The sequence below is a fragment of the Cololabis saira genome, chromosome 4 (assembly GCF_033807715.1).
Source record: "Cololabis saira isolate AMF1-May2022 chromosome 4, fColSai1.1, whole genome shotgun sequence".
Lineage (NCBI taxonomy): Eukaryota > Metazoa > Chordata > Actinopteri > Beloniformes > Belonidae > Cololabis > Cololabis saira.
In genome coordinates, this window is record NC_084590.1 from 10,548,382 (window position 1) to 10,570,193 (window position 21,812).

General features: G+C 40.5%; 1 protein-coding gene across 4 annotated transcripts in view; it reads left to right on the plus strand.

Moving 5' to 3' along the window:
• Positions 1–21,812, plus strand: part of myo7aa (myosin VIIAa) — a 72,549-nt gene that overhangs the window by 28,417 nt on the left and 22,320 nt on the right. For 2 of the 4 annotated variants that reach the window (XM_061718814.1, XM_061718815.1), the window contains 19 exons: positions 187–293; positions 1,039–1,080; positions 2,815–2,952; positions 3,790–3,948; positions 5,236–5,328; positions 10,585–10,679; positions 10,947–11,031; positions 11,217–11,435; positions 11,841–11,948; positions 13,163–13,372; positions 13,468–13,674; positions 15,083–15,259; positions 15,826–15,915; positions 15,990–16,117; positions 16,190–16,316; positions 17,305–17,424; positions 17,680–17,853; positions 20,007–20,234; positions 21,309–21,476. In XM_061718814.1, the coding sequence (XP_061574798.1) occupies positions 187–293; positions 1,039–1,080; positions 2,815–2,952; positions 3,790–3,948; positions 5,236–5,328; positions 10,585–10,679; positions 10,947–11,031; positions 11,217–11,435; positions 11,841–11,948; positions 13,163–13,372; positions 13,468–13,674; positions 15,083–15,259; positions 15,826–15,915; positions 15,990–16,117; positions 16,190–16,316; positions 17,305–17,424; positions 17,680–17,853; positions 20,007–20,234; positions 21,309–21,476 (2,675 nt within the window). The remainder of the gene's footprint in view (positions 1–186; positions 294–1,038; positions 1,081–2,814; positions 2,953–3,789; positions 3,949–5,235; positions 5,329–10,584; positions 10,680–10,946; positions 11,032–11,216; positions 11,436–11,840; positions 11,949–13,162; positions 13,373–13,467; positions 13,675–15,082; positions 15,260–15,825; positions 15,916–15,989; positions 16,118–16,189; positions 16,317–17,304; positions 17,425–17,679; positions 17,854–20,006; positions 20,235–21,308; positions 21,477–21,812) is intronic. The other 2 variants (XM_061718817.1, XM_061718818.1) reach the window with 1 other exon arrangement.

A 21,812-nucleotide genomic window follows, 5' to 3' on the forward strand; every position in this document is an offset into this window, starting at 1 on the left:
GTTTGACACAACAATCTTGGGTATTACAAAACATGCTGTTGTTGGCTCCTTTCAACATTGTGGATCTTTATTCCTCCCTGTGGTCAGAAGTGGGACTGTCAGAGTGAGTTCTTGAATTTTCAGTGATGGTTGAAAATTGCTGGACGTTTGTACATCTGCATGTGTCTGTGTGTTTGCATCACACAGGTTTCCTGGAGAAAAACAGGGACACTTTGTATGGCGACATCATCCAGCTCGTTCATTCTTCCAAAAACAAGTTTATCAAACAAATCTTCCAGGCTGATGTTGCTATGGTAACGTACACAGACACGGTATCGCAGACGCACCTTTGTTAACCAATAGTAGCTCTGTGTCATCCAGGGATGTGGGAGGGAGAACTCAACTCCCATGAATATGAATCGCTCATCTGGAGCATGAGACTAAAACTTTTCCAGCTTCCCGAGTTTCCTGAGTGCCTCTGTGTTGTGCATCTTACTGTACGTGTGCTTTTAGGTTCCCCCCTGATGTCTTCACAAAGTGATCTGGGCAGACTTGACCTTTATAAAACCTTATAAAATCAAGGATGACCATAGGGTCCAAAAGGAAATCACATGGGGTCATTGTGGTATCTTTTTGGGGAAAATCTGGCATAATCTTGTAACTCATTATCTAGTTTATTTTTGATACGTTCAGGTTATTTTAGCCTAAAGGCCAAAATTATAATAAAATTAACTTATAAAAATGGAACAGAAGAGAATATATCTTCAATTCTTTGTGTTGTATCTGATCACAGTTAAGGGGCTTCAATAAAATATTGGGCAACATATTTTAGACTTCAATAAAAGAGTGGTGATTTGACAGAAACATTTCAGAGAGAACCGACATCAACAGGAGCATCCAAGTTTCCTGTTGTTGAACTCCAGCTGCTTTCCACCTCTGCATGTTTGTGTTTTTTGCTTGCATGTCCGTCAGTTACCTAACTGTCTTCTCTGTTTTTCCTCTGTGCGTGTGTTCGGGGTTTGTGGTGTGCGGACGTGTCTGTGTGCTGCTTCTTGCCAGTTTCTGTGTGGTTACGCTCCTGGTGCCACAACTCTTCCTAAGGTAACAATAAAAAAAATGTCAAAAAAAGAAAATCCCCATCTCAAAAAAGTTAAAGAATCTCATTCAGTTTACATCTTCGTCTCCTTCATCTTCATCATGTCTAACAAACCCAAACTGTGTGCAGCAAATTTAATTTCTAATCATTCTTCATATTAACTCCTGTCTTTAATCGGTAATGTTGGCGTGAATAATCTCTCACGCATATAAAACCTCTTTTTAACAGATGTTGCATCATCTTATTTTTTATAATGGTTTGAGAATGTGCATAATTTATTAAATAAAAGTTTAATTGTTCTGATAGTTACATAGTTTTTTTTTAAAGATTCTTCCTCCAAAAGGAAGGCTTACATTAACATTTTTGCACATAATTATGCTTAATTAATTTTAACCATCTAAGCCAGGCATTTATTGTCATTATCATTATTATTATAGTAGTATAGTAGTAGTAGTAGTAGTAGTAGTAGTTTGTTCTCTAAATCATCATCTAGGAAATATCATAGGCATTATTATTGTCATGCTTAATTAACCATTATATTAATCTCTCATTTCTTTATTTTTAATGTGTGCCACATTTCCAGAATCACTAAAGGTTTTCATATTTTTCCAAGAACCTTGTGAAAGCATGTTGCCCTTTTCACTGGCTGATTTTGATAATCAGTCGATGATTCCGGCATTTAACTAAAAATGTGTGATATTTTATTTAATGTTTTTATTAATTTTATTCTTAAAAATTGGATTTTGTTGCCGCACGTTGTTTATGGTCGTGACAATCATAGCAGTTTTACCGATTAGGTGCAGTTTCTCATATGACCACAAGATTGCAGCAAGCGCTCAAGAGACAATGTAAGTCTAGGCGAAAAAAAATTAAAAGAAACTTTTTCAGATACAGATTTTAACATGTTTTTGGTTTTCATTATTGATTTTAACAATAATTGGCAAGACCAATCTTTCTTAATTTTTATATAAAGAAAAAGGCGAAATTGAAGAATGTGCGCAGTCTTGCAGTTCCCGACTCTGACCACTAGAGGCCAGCAGATCAACATTTGCCACCCATGTAAAAACTAAACAGAAACGGGTATCAGGTAATAATCTTTAGCTGTATACTACAGTGTAAAGTTAAAACAGATTTGGGATATTCAGGGACAATAGTTGTTGGACATTAAATTACAATATACAACTTAAACGGAAGGCATTGTTAGAATCAGGCAACTTTTTAAGGTATTATTTTTAGTTTATATGCTAAACTAGGGCTACTATCATGACGTTTTTAGTTTATCCTCCCTGAGATTAAGAATCTGGTCATTTAAGTCAACAACTTAAATAAGATATAAATCATACATTATGTGAGATATATTGGCAAAAAAAACACAGTTAGAAGTAAAACTAGCAGTTGTTTTTTTTTCTGTTGCTTGCCTAATTGATCAATCAATGAAATAATTGATTGCAGCCCAATCACTTAACAAGGTTTCTTCTCTTTTTACACTTTTTGCTGTATGGGCCAGAAAAAGAAAGTTTTTGTATAAGGGGACAGAGAAAGAGGAAGAAGGCTGGTGTCACAGCTCAGGAAGAGCTTTTCATTGTTTCTGGCCCTGACACTTTATTTGCTGCCTCATTTTGTGTGTGTGTGTGTGTGTGTGTGTGTGTGTGTGTGTGTGTGTGTGTGTGTGTGTGTGTGTGTGTGTGTGTGTGTGTGTGTGTGTGTGTGTGTGTGTGTGTGTGTGTGTGTGTTTTTAGGGGGCAGAGACCAGGAAACGCTCTCCCACTCTCAGCAGTCAGTTTAAGAAATCTCTGGAGCTGCTGATGAGAACTCTGAGCGTCTGTCAGCCTTTTTTTGTTCGCTGCATCAAACCAAATGAGTACAAGAAACCCATGGTGAGTATCTGCACTCTGGTGGTAAAAACTGAACTACTAATCCATCTTCTTAGAAGTTGGCTGACGGCCGCTGTCATGGAGGATCAAACCTTTATCAGCATAGTTACTGACTGCCGTGAAATGAAACTGTTAGGGTGAAAAAATGAGAAGACATCATGTTTTAAAACACTATTTCTGAGAAGTAAAAGTAAAAAAAACTAAAAATGTATATGTTTTTAATTTATAGTCTTGAAACAGGATGAAATGTCAATACAAACAACAATAAATACTAATCTCAATGGCTGAAAGACAAGTGAGGGGGTGAAAAATAAAATGGATTTACATTTTTAAAACTGATTTTTAACTGAGGAAATTAAGTGAACTATGATCTCAGTGGTCATAAGTATTTATGAATGTTATAAACTCACTTTAATACATTTGCAGAGCAGAACTGATCCATATAAAGGTAACCATGCTCCATGATTTTCATATTAACTTCAGCCATGAAGAAAATTATTATTTTAAAAATGTTTTTCCTGCGTGAAACTTTCAGAGTTATCATTTTGAGCAGATAATTTAGGACAAATGTCAGTTTTAAATAGATACTAATAGGAATATAAAAATGCTACTTGTTTGATTTTACCACCTCTATGGTTTTTAAATGACCTTCCACTTTGTCATAAATAAATGATATATTAATTATTATATATAAATCATAAATTCACTTAATGCTCATCCTTCTTAAAACTTGTTTCAGCATGTCTTTTAGAGGATGTGATCAGACAGTCTGTAAATAACAAAACATGCTGCAAAAGTCATCCCTATCAGAAGTAAGCGGAGGCCTGTGTTTTGGTGCAGCTGTTCGACAGGGAGCTGTGTGTGCGTCAGCTCAGGTACTCTGGGATGATGGAGACCATCCGTATCCGCCGAGCTGGATATCCCATCCGCTACACCTTCGTGGAGTTTGTGGACCGCTACCGGGTGCTGATGCCCGGAGTTAAACCGGCGTACAAACAGGTAGCGTGAGCACGCAGGAGGAGCTTCACGTGTGGGGCCTGATGGCTTTTTCTTTGTTTTGGTATTTAATAGTCAATATATCCAGTACTCAAGTTGAGGGGGGATGAGGGAGGATGGCATCCCCCCCTGAAATAAAAACGTTCAAAATCATCCCCCCTGTAAAACTGCCACCCCCCCCTTTCCATCCCTTATGTCATTTCATCAATGAATGTGGTTTTACTGCTATTTCAACATTTAGAGTCATCAAAAATAACACCAGAAAAATAACTTATTTGACAATTTTCACCTGTTTCAAGTAAATTTTCACTTGAAATAAGTAAAAATCTACTTGAAACAGGTGAAAATTGTTGTTTTTTTCCAGTGATGAGTCTTGTTTTAAGTGTAATGAGATTTTTTTTTACTAAAATTAGACATTTTAACTACAAATAAGACAAATATTCTTGTTTTTGCAGTGATCCATTTTACTTATCCTGTGAAGGACATATTGTCATATTGATAAGTTCAGAAAAGTGTTTTTTATTGTTGTGTTTTGATGTATTTGATGTAAGTCCAGTGGATATTTAAAGCTTACAGAAGGCTGCATTTAACTGCTGCTATGTCATTCCTGCAGTATTTCTGCAGGTGTTTTGGTCACTGCTATTATTTGTAATATATTATATTATTTGTAATCAGCACAAATTATCTGTCCCCATATGATCAAATCCACCATCCCCCCTGATTGTTTTTTACGACTGGAGTACTGAATAATATCCTCCTTTAACATGCTTCTTTACACATGTTTTTGATTCGTCTGTCATTCCACATTTATTCATTGTTTGAATATTTCTTAATTTCCTTTATCTCAAACAAATGATTTCACTTTATCGTGGTACTCCTATCATTTTGTCTGTGTTTTGTCAGCATGTCTTTTTCCAACACAGGAACTGTTTTTCTTGGACTCTCCTGCGTGTTATTGTTTCCTCCACTTCCCTCTGCATGTGCCATCTCTTTTTGGACAGTAATAGTCACAAATGAACCTCAGTTACTACATTTCTGTTCAGATTATTATTCTTTGATGTTTTTCCAGACCTTTGATATATATTATTGAAAACTTAACTGTTTGAAATCTCCTGAAACATCTGCAGTGCTTTTCTGCGTGTGTTCACAGTTATGGACAGACACATCAGCCCGTGAAACCGATGGATTTTGAATAGTTTGTAGACACGACAAACCAAAATTCAGGCTAGGAGGAAAAGTTTGTTTGGCAGCAGCGAAAAAAGCCGTGAACGCCCGTCTCTTTGTCACCAGGAGGACCTGAGAGGAACCTGTCAGAGGATCGCCGTGGCTGTGCTCGGCAGAGACGATGACTGGCAGATGGGAAAAACCAAGATTTTCCTCAAGGTACCCTCATACTGAGGAGCAGCTCTGGTTTACCACAGATAACAGATAAAGCTTGGGAAATGCATACTAGTCATTGAGTGTCTGCATTATTAATCCAGTCCCAGTTCTTCTTTTTGAATGACTTCACATCTATTACTCACGAACAAACAACAGCAAATACACATCTGAGTGCTTGGATCCCCTCATCAGACTAACAGAGACATCTGCAGTGTTTTTGTCCCTTTTTTTAGGCTAAACTATAAAATAACATGGTGTCTTTGCATGAATTCAGTGAAACGACGAATTACCATTTAGGGTTTACAGGCATTTTAAGCAAAGAGAGTGTTATATAAAGGCAAAGATTCAACTCATACTCCACAATATGGGGCAGTATAGCTGGAAGTTGGTCTACCGTTGCTAACACCTTGAGAAAAAAACCCTCAATTCAACACCAAATATATTGCGAACCAAAACCCAAAATTATATTTATTTGTTTGTAATTCTGAAACGAGTCAAATCAGTGCCGCGTCAATCAGGCGGGACATTGTGAGGTTAGTTGCTGTTGAGTTGACGCCATGGTAACTTCACTTACCATCAAAGATGTTCAATGAAACAAAAATCAGCAGCGATTTTCTTCCCAAACTAAAAGAAGCGTTTCAAGTTCTGACCCAAACTTACTTTCTCTGCTGTCCATGAGCTGTCTCTATGGCAACCACTGCCGACATTGACCTCCATTTTAGTCCAGTTTCTTATCTGCTCTTTTTTCACTTCCGAACGAGGCTTTTTTCCAGCACCGGCTGGTTGTGGTAGTGGGAAAGTTATCTTCCTGAGTACTTCTGTTTCTGTTCAATGTCTAGCAGGGGATTTTTGTTGATGTTTGTTGTTTTTACATTGAAATTAAAATTATTTGCAATAGAGGTAAAAAAAAAAAAAAAAAACAACACTATCCACCTCTTCAGAAAAGTTAAAAACCAACTTGACAAATCAAGTAGGGACATTTAAATATTAAATCTAAAAGTTTTTGTTTGATTAAATCGTTTACATTCCTTTGATTTATTGAAATATCAGATCAGTGAACATTCAGCATCATTTACCGTATTTTCTGGACTATAAGCCGCACCTCTATATAAGCCGCATCTGCTCTATTTTTATAAAAATAATAAAAAAAAGATATACAAGCTGCATCTGCTCTATTTAAAAAAAAAAAAAATATGCAAGCCGCAGATATTTATGTTGTTAGATTAGATATTTACTACATGTACAGAAGGATTTTGAACTGTAAATGATGTACATGTTTGTACCTAAATAGATCCTTTCCTAACCGTGTCTTTTAACACGGCAGCAACTTTGCTGATTAAAACGGGACAGAACAAGAGAAAATAACCGGTATTTATTTATCTGTTTGAAATCTGCTTCTACCTACTTCTATCTGCTAAAGAAGAAGTAGCGTATTCTTCTTTGCATTTATTTTGTCTTAGTTTTGATTCTAATTCCGGTTAGAGCGCCCGAGCGGTGGAAGAAAAATCAACAGAATAGCTGCACCTTTGTATAAGCTGCATGTTTGAAAACCTATGAAAAAAGTAGCGGCTTATAGTCCAGAAAATACGGTATATGAAGTAAAAGCCGTGAGAAGCAGCTGATAACGGGAGTCGGACCTTGGCAGCTGAGCGGGACGAAACCAGTTCATCTCATCAGTGAACCTCTGCTGTGATTGTTTCCAGTTCATGCCAGCTGACGGGAAACACGCTGCGTTTTGTTTCCCGCTCTCGTCATGTATGTTTTTCTCCTTTAAAAAAAAATAAAAAATCCTATCTCAGTGTGTGTTGCCCATGTATGAATCTAGTTTCCCGTTCAGCGTGGGCCGATGAGGAGAGAGGTCACTGCAGAGGCACGTCTGTTAGCTGGTTGCCATGGTGACACTGTCATCCCCAATGACTTGGCTTTTTGTTTATTTACTTTTTGGCTCCTGTTAAACTAATGTTTTCCTACAATTGTTGAGTTATAGCAGCAAAGAGTCGACATCTGCACGTGAAGCTTTGCATTTTCTCTTCATCATTTTTGTATTGTATCAAGTATTGGTGGTTGGACATAGTTTTAATTACCGTTTCAGTGTTTTAAAGTTTGAAATTAATTCTGGAAGCACTTTTTACCCGGTATTTGTTTTTTCAACAAAGAATTTTAAGGGTTTTTGAGATTTCATTGCTGTTTGCTCAGACTTAACTGAAGTTTAAATGAAATGTGCTGCGCTCTTCGTCACGCGGGTGATTTTAGAGTATAAAAGGTTCCACATACTGTAGAGTTTATAACATCTTTTAACCTAGTCTAGGTTTTACAAAGCATTTTAGTACGTTTCACATTCAGAGAAATCCAGAAAAGTGATGAAAGCAACTTCATCGTGCATGAAAACGAGTGACGGAGAGAGGAAGGGTTTACCGTCAGTATTTAGGCAGAGATCTGTCGACTTTTCTGGACCTAAGATTAATCTCGGTCAGGCCGGGCTGCCCAGCTGGACAGGAAACCCAGCAGGAAGGAGAAAGTGAGAGGACGTTACCCACACTTCCCCAACAGGATGTGCACACATCAGCCAGAACCTGGATGGACAGATCAGTGGAGAGATGGAAACAAGCGTTAACATGTTTCTGTTCATCCGTCAGTCATACTGAGGGGGCATAACATGCTTTAAAGTGGCTTTGAGTTTCTGGTTTCCTGAATCCAGACTCAGAGTTCCTATTTGATGCTTTAGGAAGACAGATGCATGTTTTTGTTCTTGTCATCAGTTTTGTTGACAGTTTAACTTTCTCCCTTTGTGAAATATTGAAGCTGAAAATAGTTGACAGAATAATCTCGGCTCAGTTTGGTGACATTTTATAGACTTCAGAGGAATTATTGGACACATTTAAGACGTTTTTGAATAAACATGCATTCTTTGAACATTTTAAGGACTGAATTCATATTTTTAAACTAATGAACGTAACCTACAGATGTGCAAATTTACCTCTACACAACAAATAGACTGGTATTTATAAAGAAAGGATGTTGGGGAGGTGCAGGTTAGGACTTTTTCAGACAATTTTCACAGAACTTGAACTTTTTATATACCTTCACATTTATGTTTTAAACAATTTAAAGCAAAAACAACTTTGACCCTGTTAAAATATCAGTTTTAATTCACCTGGACTACTTACAGGAGGTTTTATTAAGACACATCGTCTCGCTATTGGTGAAACCAGCCAGAGGTGGTTGTTTTGTTTTCCCCTCTCGATCCTTTATTGGATCAATAGTAATAAATATAAACATGGTTCAGCATTTTATGCCTAGGAACGAGTGTAAAACATGTTCAATTGCAAATAAATTTTGAATAAAAATGAAACTAAAACAGGCCTTTGAAAGCAACTTAACATCCAGAGAGATCCTCTGAGCTAAAAAAAAAAAGTAAAATAATCAAAACTTCCTTTGTTCTACTTGGATTGAGGCTGTTGTGAAATATAGTATTAGTATAATAACCTTCTGTAATTAAGGATGTCCTGGCGGGCATGGACGCTCCTGCTGAAGCAACCTTTGTGTCATTTCAGTTCAAAAGCTGTTTAGATGAACAAATGATGAATTAGGGGAGTGTGAACACGTTCTCTTGGGAGGAGATGGGGATGGAAACCGGCCTGTCCACGTTTTTCCCCATCATTGTTGACATTGTTGACATGACTTCCCTGAAACACCTCACACATAGTGAGGTGTTTCAGGGAAGTCATCACTTCATCAGCGCAGCACACTTAGGGCCCGATTTACTAAAGGTTTGCGTGTGTTAAAACGTGTGCAAACTTGACAGCACCCGCAAACCAAAGTGCCAGCTGATCTACTAACAGCGTGCAAAGACGACTGCGTCTCTCAAATGCGCTAAATTGCACACGCAATTCATTTAGTACTTTTGCCCTTATGAATAATCAATATGGGGCGTAACCGCCAGAGAGCGCTAAATACTGGGAGGGGAAGATGCAAATATGTCCATTTACCACGCGCAATGAGATTTACCAAGCCTGAAAGTAATTGCGCGTATTGTGATTGCGTCTGTATTTAATACGTTCGAAAGGAAGGTGCTAATCTGCTGCTGCTGTTATTGTGGCAAGGAGGCGACATCCAAAATCAAAGAATACACAGAGCGAGAGTCTTTATTCTGCTGCATGCTATTTTAAAAATGGTTGTACAAGTTTTATTAAAGGCCACTTTTTCTTTAGTTCTTCGCCTTATATCTTGCCACCTTCTCTTATTGTGCCCCCCTCCACTCGCCCACAAGCAGGCCAAGCCTTTGTGCAAAACTTTGTATTTTATTGATTATTTATCTTATTGAACGTGAAATCATCCTTCGTAAATTACATTTAATTAAAACCTGTGCTTATTAATCACAAAACACAGGTTAAACATCATGACCAAATCCGCTCCGTCCCGCTGTGTCAGGATCAGCGCAGAGACTGCAGCTTCGCCTGAATTATGGTTAAATCGACGGCCATATGATGGTCCCGTCTGTCACACATTTACTGTCAGTGTTTGCTATATAATATATAATATTTGCAATATACTGTGGACATCTGAATAAAAACTTAACTCATAAATAGATGAATCAAAGCGCTCTCCAGCTCTGTGTCTGATTGTCTTTTTCTCCTCAGATCATGCCGAGCACCGCCGGGTCACGCAAACCCGACCAATTCAATATTAAAATCAAATTCGGTCCTGTGGCCCGTTTTTCTATTTCGTATTTTTGATCTGTGCCTAAAATTGAAATATGAAAAACCAGACGTTTTTCCGTTTTTTGTGTTACCAACTGCATTTATTCTATCGCAGGTTTTCTCCGATATTGCGTTTCTTTTGGTAATGTTTAAATTTCTTTGCTGTAGTTCATGAATGTGTTTATTTGCCTCTTCCACTAATATCTCTAACTCCAACTCGTCAAATTTCATTTTGCGCTTGTGACTGTGCATTCCATCCAGACTCTCCATGGCGCAGAGTTTGCGCTCGCAAACCTTAAGACACGCAACACCTCATTTAAATACTGCGGTTTGCACCTGTTATCAATTGCGCAAGCAATCTTAGTTGATCACCCGCAAACCACACGCAAACAGCACGCGTAAACTTTTTCAGTGCACACGCAATTTAGTACTCTTTATTTAGGATCTTAGTAAATCGGGCCCTTACTGTTTTCTAGCAAACGCTCATGTTGCTGTTTAATGTTTAAAGTGATGATCCAGAGCAGAGAAACCAGGCTGAAGTTTCTTTCCACCTTCGTAGGACCATCACGACATGCTGCTGGAGATCGAGAGAGACAAAGCCATCACAGATAAGGTCATCCTCATCCAGAAGGTGGTGCGAGGTTTCAAGGACAGGTACGCTTTTAAAACCTGATCAAACGCCTCAGAAAATCAGAAGTCGATTCAGTCTTTCTGTGGATTTGTTTAGTGTCGTCCAGTGATCAGATCTGATTTACTGTACAGTGAGTGAAACAACCAGAGTCAAATTCCCTGTCTTGTTTGACCTGACTTGGCCAAAAGAACCTGATTCTGATTTAATCAATTGTTTCTGTCACGAAAGATAAAAACACATTAAAACTTAAATGCTCAGTTTTAAGTGACGTTTTCTTTTTCTACTTTCAGATCAAATTTCTTAAGGATGAGGAAGTCAGCTATGTTGATCCAGAAGACGTGGAGAGGTTACCACTGCAGAAAGAACTATGGAGCTGTGAGGAAAACACACACACACACACACACACACACACACACACACACACACACACACACACACACACACACACACACACACACACACACACACACACACACACACACACACACACACACACGTTAGGGAACAGTATGAATGAGCATAACCTGCCACACCGTCTCTCTTCTCCTCTGCACCCTCAGATGCGAGCGGGCTTCTCCCGCCTCCAAGCTCTGGTCCGCTCCAGGAAGTTGTGCGCATCGTATCACGTGGCCCGTCAGCGCATCACAGGCTTCCAGGGTTTCTGCCGGGGCTACCTGGTGCGCCGGGCCTTCAGGCACCGGCTGTGGGGCGTCATCACCGTGCAGGCGTACACCAGAGGCATGATCGCCCGCCGGCTGTACAAGAGGCTGAGAGGAGAGGTGAGCACTCCCATGTGTATATGAACCAGTTCAACTCTGCAGTAAAAGTTCTTTTTTAGTGTGTTCTTCATATTTATATATAGTACACAACAATCCTGCTGCTCAACAAACACTTTTACTAATTAATATAATCCTTATTAATGTTTGAAGCAAATGTGGTGTATGGTAAGAATCCATGAACTCTTTCATGTTTGAGTGGTTGTAGGGGATGAATATGTTTTTTTGTGGCTTTAGCTGCAGCTGCTCGTTATCACAAGTGAATTCTTCTTCACACTGAGACTGCAGTTCAGATGGTGTTTATTTCACAAACCCTCACGATGAAAAAATAAGTCAGTAATAAGACAGATTGTTGACTGTAGCTTTGCCTGGACTGTTTTAGCTGCAGCTCTCTTTATCATCCGTTAGTACTGCAGGAGGCTGGAGGCCGAGAAGATGCGTCTGGCTGAAGAGGCCAGACTGAGGAACCAGATGTCTGCGAAGAGAGCAAAAGCCGAGGCCGAACGCAAACACCAGGTGAACAAGTCTGACACTTGTGAACCGTATCAAAATAAGCATAAAAACACCTAGGGCTGGGCGATATATTGAGATTTTAATATATATCGATATATTTTCAAACGCGATATGGTACGAGACAATATCGTTTATATTGATTTAAAAAAAAAATATATATATATATTTTTTTTTTTTTTTTTTTACAATTTTGATATAGCTTATTTTGTGACAAATTGACTTGAATGTTTTATTTGAGATTTGCACAAATGTTTTGTTATTTGCACAACTGTCAACCTCAGTGGAAAAGTCTGCCTGTTACTAGCCCCTTTCACACAGCCAGTTCGAGGCGGGAACGTTGCGCCTTTAAGCCGCCTCGCTGTTCTGTGTGAAAGTCACGGAGGCGGAATGGGGGGGCCAAGTGGCCCCACCAATAAGCCGGCAGCGGAGGTAGTCACAGAGCCGTCACAGAGACGAAACGGGGTCTGTGTGAATGACACAGCCGGCATGCCGCTGACATGACGGTCGGACTGACGCTGTCGTCACGCCTCTGATTGCGGAACGCCGGCATGCTGTGTGAATTTACAGACGGGAGCGGCGTTATGCCGGCGTTGTATGGTTCTGTGTGAACCAACAAAGGCGGCGTATTGGCAGGACTTCTTTACACCAATATTGCGGAATCTCTGTGTGAAAGGGGCTAGTGTCTACATTGTATTAATTGCACAGTGTATTTGAATTTAATTGTTATGCAGGAAAGGGATATTTGTTTTATTTTATTCAAGAAGCATTTTTATTCTATATATGCAGGCAGTTTATTTTTATTTCATTTGTTTTATACATTTTGATATTGTGCAGACCTCTGTTAATAAAGGAACCTGTGTGACATTTGGCACGAGGCTTTGTATTAAAACTGACTGTTTTTTTAAGGGTTTGCCTCCGAAAAAAATGAAGCTAACAGAGATGCTATGCTATAATGCTTTGGGGGAAACCCCAATTATGGCACAGAAAAAATATCGATATATATCGAGTATCGCCATTCAGCTAGAAAATATCGAGATATGACTTTTGGTCCATATCGCCCAGCCCTAAAAACACCCCCGGTAGGACGGTAACCGAGGGGAGGATGACTGAAAAGGGCCCTGTGTGGCTGCTCGTCTAGACTTCTCTCTGCTCTCAACTCCGTTTATTTGAAAAAAAAGTTTACAACTTCATGCATCTTGTCCGTTCCTGTCGTCCAGGAGCGGCTGGCCCACCTGGCAAGGGAGGATGCCGAGCGGCAGAAGAAGGAGAAGGAAGAAGCCCGTAGAAAAAAGGAGATGGTGGAACAGATGGAGAAAGCCCGGCTGGAGCCCGTCAACCACTCAGACATGGTGGACAAGATGTTCGGCTTCCTGGGGACGACGGGTTCCTTACCGGGTCAGGAAGGACAGGCGCCCGCTGGGTTTGAAGTGAGCCCAACACTTTCCTGTTTTTAACTGAAATGAGACGAACCTTTAGGGATAGACGGGTCGGTGCTGAGACTGAAGCCTGGCCTTCTCTGCAGGACCTGGAGCGCACGCACCACCACATGGAGGAGGAGGACCTGGACGAGGCTCTTCCTCTGCCTGACGATGACGAAGAGGAAGACTTATCAGAGTACAAGTTCGCCAAGTTTGCCGCCACCTACTTCCAGGGCACCACCACACACACTTATGTCCGCAGACCTCTGAAGCAGCCGCTGCTGTTCCACGACGACGAGGGAAACCAGCTGGTGAGTGGAATGGAAAAATAACAACGCATTCTACATTTCAGACACATGGTAATACTTTATATGATGCACTTTGATTCCAGACTTTTACTTTGAATGAACTCACTGTCTGAGTCTTGGAAATGCAATTATCTTATCTTATGCTCTTTGTTTATTGTTTAACTTTATCTGAATCCAGGAAGGAACCACTGGTCACCTGTCCATTGTCATTTCTTTCTTGACTGTTTACAGACTTGATGACATTTGGCATCACACCACACCCAGTACTCGAGTTGAGGGGGGATGAGGGGGGATGGCACCCCCCCCTGAAATAAAAACGGTCCAAATCATCCCCCCTGTAAAACTGCCATCCCTCCTTTCCATCCCTTATGTCATTTCATCAATGAATGTGGTTTTACTGATATTTCAACATTTAGAGTCATCACCACAAAAATAACACCAGTGGGACAAGATTTATCTTCTCATTACAAGCAAAAAAATCTTGTTCCACATGCAGATTTTTCTACTTATTTTAAGTGAAAATCTACTTGAAACAGAACAAAATTGTTGGTTTTTTTCCAGTGATGAGTCTTGTTTTAAGTGTAATGAGATTTATTTACTAAAATGAGACATTTTAACTAGAAATAAGACAAATATTCTTGTTAAGATTTTGAGTTTTTGCAGTGATCCATTTTACTTATCCTGTGAAGGACAGAGTCATATTGATAAGTTCAGAAAAGTGTTTTTTATTGTTGTGTTTTGATGTATTTGATGTAAGCCCAGTGGATATTTAAAGCTTACAGAAGGCTGTATTTAACTGCTGCTATGTCATTCCTGCAGTATTTCTGCAGGTGTTTTGGTCACTGCTATTATTTGTAATATATTATATTATTTGTAATCAGCACAAATTATCTGTCCCCATATGATAAAATCCACCATCCCCCCTGATTTTTTTACAACTTGAGTACTGACCACACCTATAGATTATTATACATTTACTTACCAAATCTTTGTCTATAAACACACCTACACCTTGGAGCAAACCATCAGTGTGCAGTTATACTTTGTTGTGATTGTATGCTGATCCCTTGCAAGGTTTTCATTAAACAACATAAAGACCATTTGGTTTTTTTGTCAGTATTTATTTTCAGATTTCTACCACATGAGGCACCTCAATTTCTGATCCCTGCGATCCGCTTTCAGTTGTGCAGATGTCCAGGAAGACGTGTAGGGAAGGTGGCGTTAATGTTTTAGCTGCTTTGAACATGCAAACTTGTGTTGTTAAAAACAGAATCTGTATTTGAATCAAAAGTAATGGATCTGGCTTCAGTTTGTAGGTTTTACGTTTCTGCTGAGCACCAAGATGTAGCATCAACCTTTTCACAAGTAGAAAACAAAGATGGATATTTATTGTTTCCGGTTCTGGGCTCAGGCGGCGCTGGCCGTGTGGATCACGGTGCTGAGGTTCATGGGGGATCTGCCGGAGCCCAAGTACCACACAGCCATCAGCGATGGAAGCGAGAAGATTCCGGTCATGACCAAAATCTACGAGACGCTGGGAAAGAAGACGTACAAGAGAGAGCTGCAGGCGCTGCAGGGGGAGGGCGAGGTGAGGAAAGACGGAGAGCGATGGAGAGGATGTGGAGTTTTTATTTCATTCGGCGGAGCGTATCTTTAATCCGCAGCTCTTAGTGATCTTGTTTGATATGTATTTAACTTAAAGATGGGTAAAATATTGAGTTGTTTGAAAAGAGGGGCAGAATGAGCAGACCAATTACTGTGTGGCAATCCTGCAGAATCTTTTTTGCAACATATGAAGTTTATGAAGATGTGTGTTATAGGTAGCTCCCCAAATAATATTACAGTAAGTGAGATATGGATATGTAAAGCTATAATAAGGAGTTGGGAGACAATTTTCATTCACCAAACTACGGAATTTGCCAATAATACCAATAGATTTAGATATTTTTTTACAGACATGGTATTTGACGTTGTAGTCTTTGTTTTCCATCCAAACTTTCTTGCTATGGCTTAACTGTGCACGCCTTTGCCACCGCATGTTACTGAGGCCATCGCTAATTCCTCCTTATCATTTTATAGTACATAGTTCTTACATAACCGGCAGAAACCTCTCCGAGTCTGTGACTGCTCTCTCCTCTCTCGTTCTGCCTCCAGACACCTCCCTCCGACAGCCACAAGAAAAACAGCGTCCGGCACAAACTGGTGTCCCTCACCCTGAAGAAGAAGTCCAAGATCACTGAGGAGGTGAGGCGAGGACGGAGAGGAAGGGAGGGGTTTAACTGAAGACAAGGACAAGGTTTCAATGTGATGCGTTTCAGGTCACCAAACGCCTCAACGACGGCGAGTATGGTCTCCAAGGCAACAGCATGCTGGAGGATCGACCCACATCAAACCTGGAGAAACTTCACTTCATCATCGGCAACGGCATCCTGAGACCAGCACTGAGGTAAACCAGCAGATCAAGTCTTTCTGACAGCATTTATCACTAAATGAGGGGGAATGTTTGTGTGTTTGTTAGAGATGAGATCTACTGCCAGATCTGTAAGCAGCTCACCCAGAACCCGTCCAAGAGTTCCCACGCCCGCGGCTGGATCCTCATCTCTCTGTGTGTCGGCTGCTTCGCCCCGTCAGATAAGTTTGTCAAGGTCAGGATGTGAGATGAGAACACGCCACCCTCGGCTTGTGTCCTTGACGGCTATGGGCTCAAATTAATGCCATAAGTTTTTTGTATCTGTAAATAAACTTTGTACTTGTAGAAATATTTTGTGCGTGTGCAAAAAATATGTGTACTTGCAAAAAATATTTGTACTTGCAAAAAATATTTGTACTTGTAGAAATATTTTGTGCGTGTGCAAAAAATATTTGTACTTGTAATATGGGATATATATTGTTTTTCGGCACTACCTTGTTCTCTATAGCTGATATAACATGAATTACTCCTATGTGGGATCAATAAAGTTCTAATTTTTGCCATCTGAGAAAATTAAATATATTATATTTGGTGCCTAACTGTTTCCCAAGTATATTAGTGCGTGTGTGAATGAATAAATGAGACGTAAAACTTTTCTTTTTCTTTTTCTTTGTAGAAAGGTGCTTTATGAAAATAAGTCCATTTACTTGTATTAGTTTACAGCCCAGTCTTGCCACATCCAATATGGCGGCGACGTCAGTAGGCGATGCAATGTGCTGATTGGCTCTCCAGAAACGCTTTGAAACCCGTGCCAAAGATCGCTGATTGGCTCTTAGTTTTGGCACGTCAAAACACTGCCATAACTCGTAGTTGTAAAAAAAGTTTGTAGCTTTTGAAAAAAAGTTTGTAGCTTTTGTAAAAAAAAGTTTGTAGCTTTGTAAAAAGTTTGTAGCTTTTGTAAAAAAAAGTTTGTAGCTTTTGTAAAAAAAGTTTGTAGCTTTGTATCTGCAAGTACAAATATTTTTTGCAAGTACAAATATTTTTTTCACACGCACAAAATATTTCTACAAGTACAACGTTTATTTACAGATACAAAATACTTATGGCATTAATTTGAGCCCATAGACGGCAGGATCGATCCAGTAGCAGTCGTAGTATTTCTTGGTTTTGTTTGAGATTTGCAGATCCAGAACTGTGTGGATGTTTTTTGCTGCATCTCCTAGTACCTGAGGAACTTCATCAGCAGCGGGCCTCCGGGTTACGCTCCGTACTGTGAGGAGAGGCTCAGACGGACGTTTGTTAACGGGACCAGAACCCAACCTCCATCCTGGCTGGAGCTGCAGGTGCAAACACGCTGTTCTCACTGATAAAACAAGAGAGTGTTTGTTTTTACCTGCTTTTTCTTTTTGGCCATCTCAAACACTGGGATCAACTGAAAAGAGCTGGATAAATGAGGTGTCTCGTAGTATTTTCTCGAGTATTTTAAATAAACAGCAGCGTCTTCCTAGTCTGACGTCGCCAGGATGAAGTCACATCCTTAAACATCAGGTGTTTCAGTAGGAAGTCACGCTGACTTGAGTTCTGACGTCAACTTCCAGGCCACCAAGTCCAAGAAGCCCATCATGCTGCCGGTGACGTTCATGGACGGCACCACGAAGACGCTGCTGACGGACTCGGCCACCACGGCCAAGGAACTCTGCCACGCCCTTTCTGACAAGATCAACCTGCAGGACCGCTTCGGCTTCTCGCTGTACATCGCTCTGTTTGACAAGGTACACATGCACACATGCACACATGCACACATGCACACACGCACACACGCACACACGCACACACGCACACACGCACACGCGCACACGCGCACACACGCACACGCGCACACGCGCACACGCGCACACGCGCACACGCGCACACGCGCACACGCGCGCACGCACGCACGCACGCACGCACGCACGCACGCACACACACACACACACACACACACACACACACACACACACACTGACGACCACAGCTCAAGTGTCTGCGCTGGTTTTTACATTTATTTTATTTATCAGTTTATCATTTATTTTATTTATCAGTGTAGAACAGAAAAAAAGAAAAGTATCAGATGGAAATCTTTTCTTTCTTTTTTTTTTTTTTTATTTCTAAAAACAGATCGTTACAGCCTCAAAACGTGAGAACATTACTTGTGCCTCTCTCACTGATTTTGATTTAAAAAAAATTTTTTCTTTATGGCATTTCTGAGCTTTAGTCATAAACAATTTTTGTGACTTCCAAAAGGACAGAAAGCAAAGGCCATAAACATATAAACAGTTTACAAACTTTACAGTATATAGATAGATAGATAGATGGACGAACGGACGGACGGACGGACAGATACATACTTTATTAATCCAGAGGAAAATTCAAAGTATTCAGCAGCTATATATGCTATATATAGATGCTGAAAAAGCAGGTTAGTATCAAGGACAGACAGAAAAACTTGGTTATTAACATATAATAACATAGTAGTTCAGCGCCTGAAAGTGTCTCCAACACATTTGTTACTTGAGTTAAGTTTTTCATTTCCACTGTTTAACTGAAAGGTTTTTCTCCCGCTAGAGAACTTTTTACTCGTCGTTGTTTATTCAATAATCACTCGGGAGTCATGCTCTGGGTCTCTGGAAAGCCCCGAGAGACAACTTGTATTTTATAGGGAACCTATTATGGCATCTAATCCCTATTTTAAACAGGCCTTGAATGTCTTAAAAACAAGCTTTTGATTGTTTTTGCTAAATAAATTAGAAATTCAGCCTCTAAACCAGCGTGTAACTGCATGCGAATGTCCGACTATCGCGTAGCACTGCGTGACATTGGACGCTCTCTGTCCATCTCCCTCCAGCAGCTGCCACTTTATTGAGGTTTTTGTAGTGAAATGAGGAGGAATCATAGAGATAACTTCTCATTTCCACTAACTGGATCAGCCGTTCCTCATCCATGACTGTTTCCTACAGCACTTTCAACCGGCTTTCAACGCGAGCAGCAGGAAGAAAATAGAAGCAGTTCGACAAATGTTCAGCTCAAAATGGCGCGGCTCGCAACGCTGCAGCGCTGCGGCCAGTTAGAACAGTCCAATAGAAAATAAAGCAATGGAATTGATTTTGTCGCTGATGCTCGCTCGCATCGCATGCAGTTAGGACATGGTGTTAGGACGGTAACTCCGCCGGCCGGAGCTTCCGCCATTTTTTCGTAGCGGTGTATCGCGCCATTCAGGCAGCCAATCAGCACAGAGCCTCATTATCATAGCCCCGCCCACTCAGAATCCTGCATAGATAATGAGGTTAGAGAATGGGAAGATAAAGACATGGTTTAGAGCAGGGGTGTCCAAAGTGGGTCCTCGAGGGCCGGTGTCCTGCATGTTTTAGATGTGTCTCTTTTTTTATCAAACCGTGAGACAAGGAGCTTGGTCATCAACAGAACTATCCAGACTTTGATGACAAGGTGGTGACAACCGTTAATTAGAATCAGGTGTGTTGATGCAGGGAAATAACTAAAACATGCAGGACACCCGCCCTCGAGGACCGACTTTGGACACCCACTTTGCCTCTCTAGTCACAGACAGCTTTTATAGCAACTGGTCTTGTTCTAAGTTATGTTGGTATTTGGGAGTCTTTAAGGACTGCTGGTGACATGGTGACATGCATCCATATCTCCTTTTATTTTTTCTTTAACTCCACTTTGTGCCCGTGATCCAAATCGGGTTTGTTCTGGTTCTGTCTGGCGAAGGTTGTTAATAAACCAGCGGGTGTACAGCATGACCCCGCTGTACACCCGCAAAGAAAAACATGAAAATACAGGCAATATATTACTATCCAGAAAAGATTGAACTAATACGTCATTGATCCCTGAAGGGAAATGATCCGTCTGTCCCCTCCGCCTGCAGGTCTCCTCTTTAGGCAGCGGGAACGATCACGTGATGGACGCCGTGTCCCAGTGTGAGCAGTACGCCAAGGAGCAGGGCGCGCAGGAGAGGAACGCCCCCTGGAGGCTGTTCTTCAGGAAGGAGATCTTCACACCGTGGCACAGCCCCACCGACGACCCGGTGGCCACCAACCTCATCTACCAGCAAATCGTCCGGGGCGTCAAGTTTGGAGAATACCGCTGTGACAGGGTGACCACTTTTTCTTAAGGCTTATTTTTTTTAAAGAATAGTTTGAAATAAACTGGAGTCAGAAGGTGCAATCTGCTAAAGAATCAGTAGGAATGAGACGGATCCACCGTGTCCTTGCTGTAATAACCATACTTCTATACTTAACTTATTGTGTGGAATTATGGGGGAACACCTACAAAACAAACATCAAACCACTATACATGCTGCAAAAGAAAGCAATACGAATCATAAACCATGCAGACTACCTTGCTTCAACCAACAACCCACTCTTTAATATACTCCCACCCTGCATGCAGGAGCTGTTTGAAGTTAGGGAGTCCAAATATCCACTTAGGGGGTCATGTATCTTTAAGAAAATCGGTGTACGGATCAATACTGAAAGCAACTGTATATCAATAAAGGGGGTCCAGCTATGGAATAATTTAGAAAATGAACTAAAACTATGCACTACTGTAACCAAATTCAAAAATAAGTTCAAAAATAAAATATTAAATAAATATAAAACATTGATATGATAATATGATAATAATACCATGAAAGTAGCAATTTGAAGCAAGTGTTTGCATGACCACTCTCCGCGGTCGTTTAGCCGAGGAGTTTGTGAAGCAGCACCACATCATACCAGGTGCCCTGTAAGCCACTTGGTATGTTCAATTCCTTTTACACACCTTACTCATAACCTCTGCTCTCCGCGCTGTACAGTCTCTAGCCAAGAACCACTTAATTTATCACTCCTTGCAATTTATAGTATGTTTTTTGTTTTGTTTTCGTCTTTGTTTTTTTGTCTTTGCTTCTTGTCTAGATACCTCTGTTACTTGTCCAATATATCCATTCTTTTTCAATGTTTGAACCCAAATTATTAGTTTTGTTTTGTATAAAACCTCCTGAGTTTTAGGTTCATAAAAGGGTAGGCATAATAAGCCTTGGCTTCAGCCTATACCTTTTCGGTCCCACTTAAAATATTGGAACTTTTTTTTATGTTGTATTATGTTGTATCCAAATGGACCGAAATAAAAACTCAAAATCAAAATCAATCAATCAATAACCCGCTCATCTCTCCCCCTCTGACACCAGGACGACCTGGCAGAACTGGCCTCCCAGCAGTATTACGTGGACTACGGCTCAGAGATCCTTCTGGAGCGTCTGCTGAGCCTCATCCCGTCCTACATCCCAGACAGAGAGATCAGCACCTCCAGGACCGTGGAGAAATGGGCTCATTTAATCATGGCTGCACACAAGAAGGTACTCGCTATCTCTGTTCGTAATGCACCAGACTCCATGGAATAATTACTACGTTTATCTACAAGCATTATTTTTGTAACATTAGGAGTCATTATTTGAACATATAGAGATTGGATTTTAATAATGATCTACATTCTTATTTAAAGGGGACCTATTATGAAAAACAGGTTTTTTCTTGCTTTAACATATATAAAGTGGTCTCCCCTCAGCCTGCCAACTCAGAGAAGGAGGAAAGCAACCAAATTCTGCAGTGTCTGTACAGCCGCCCGGATGAGCCGTCCAGTGTGATGTGGATCTACGAGCCAATAAGATTCTGCTTGTAGCTTTGTACCGCCG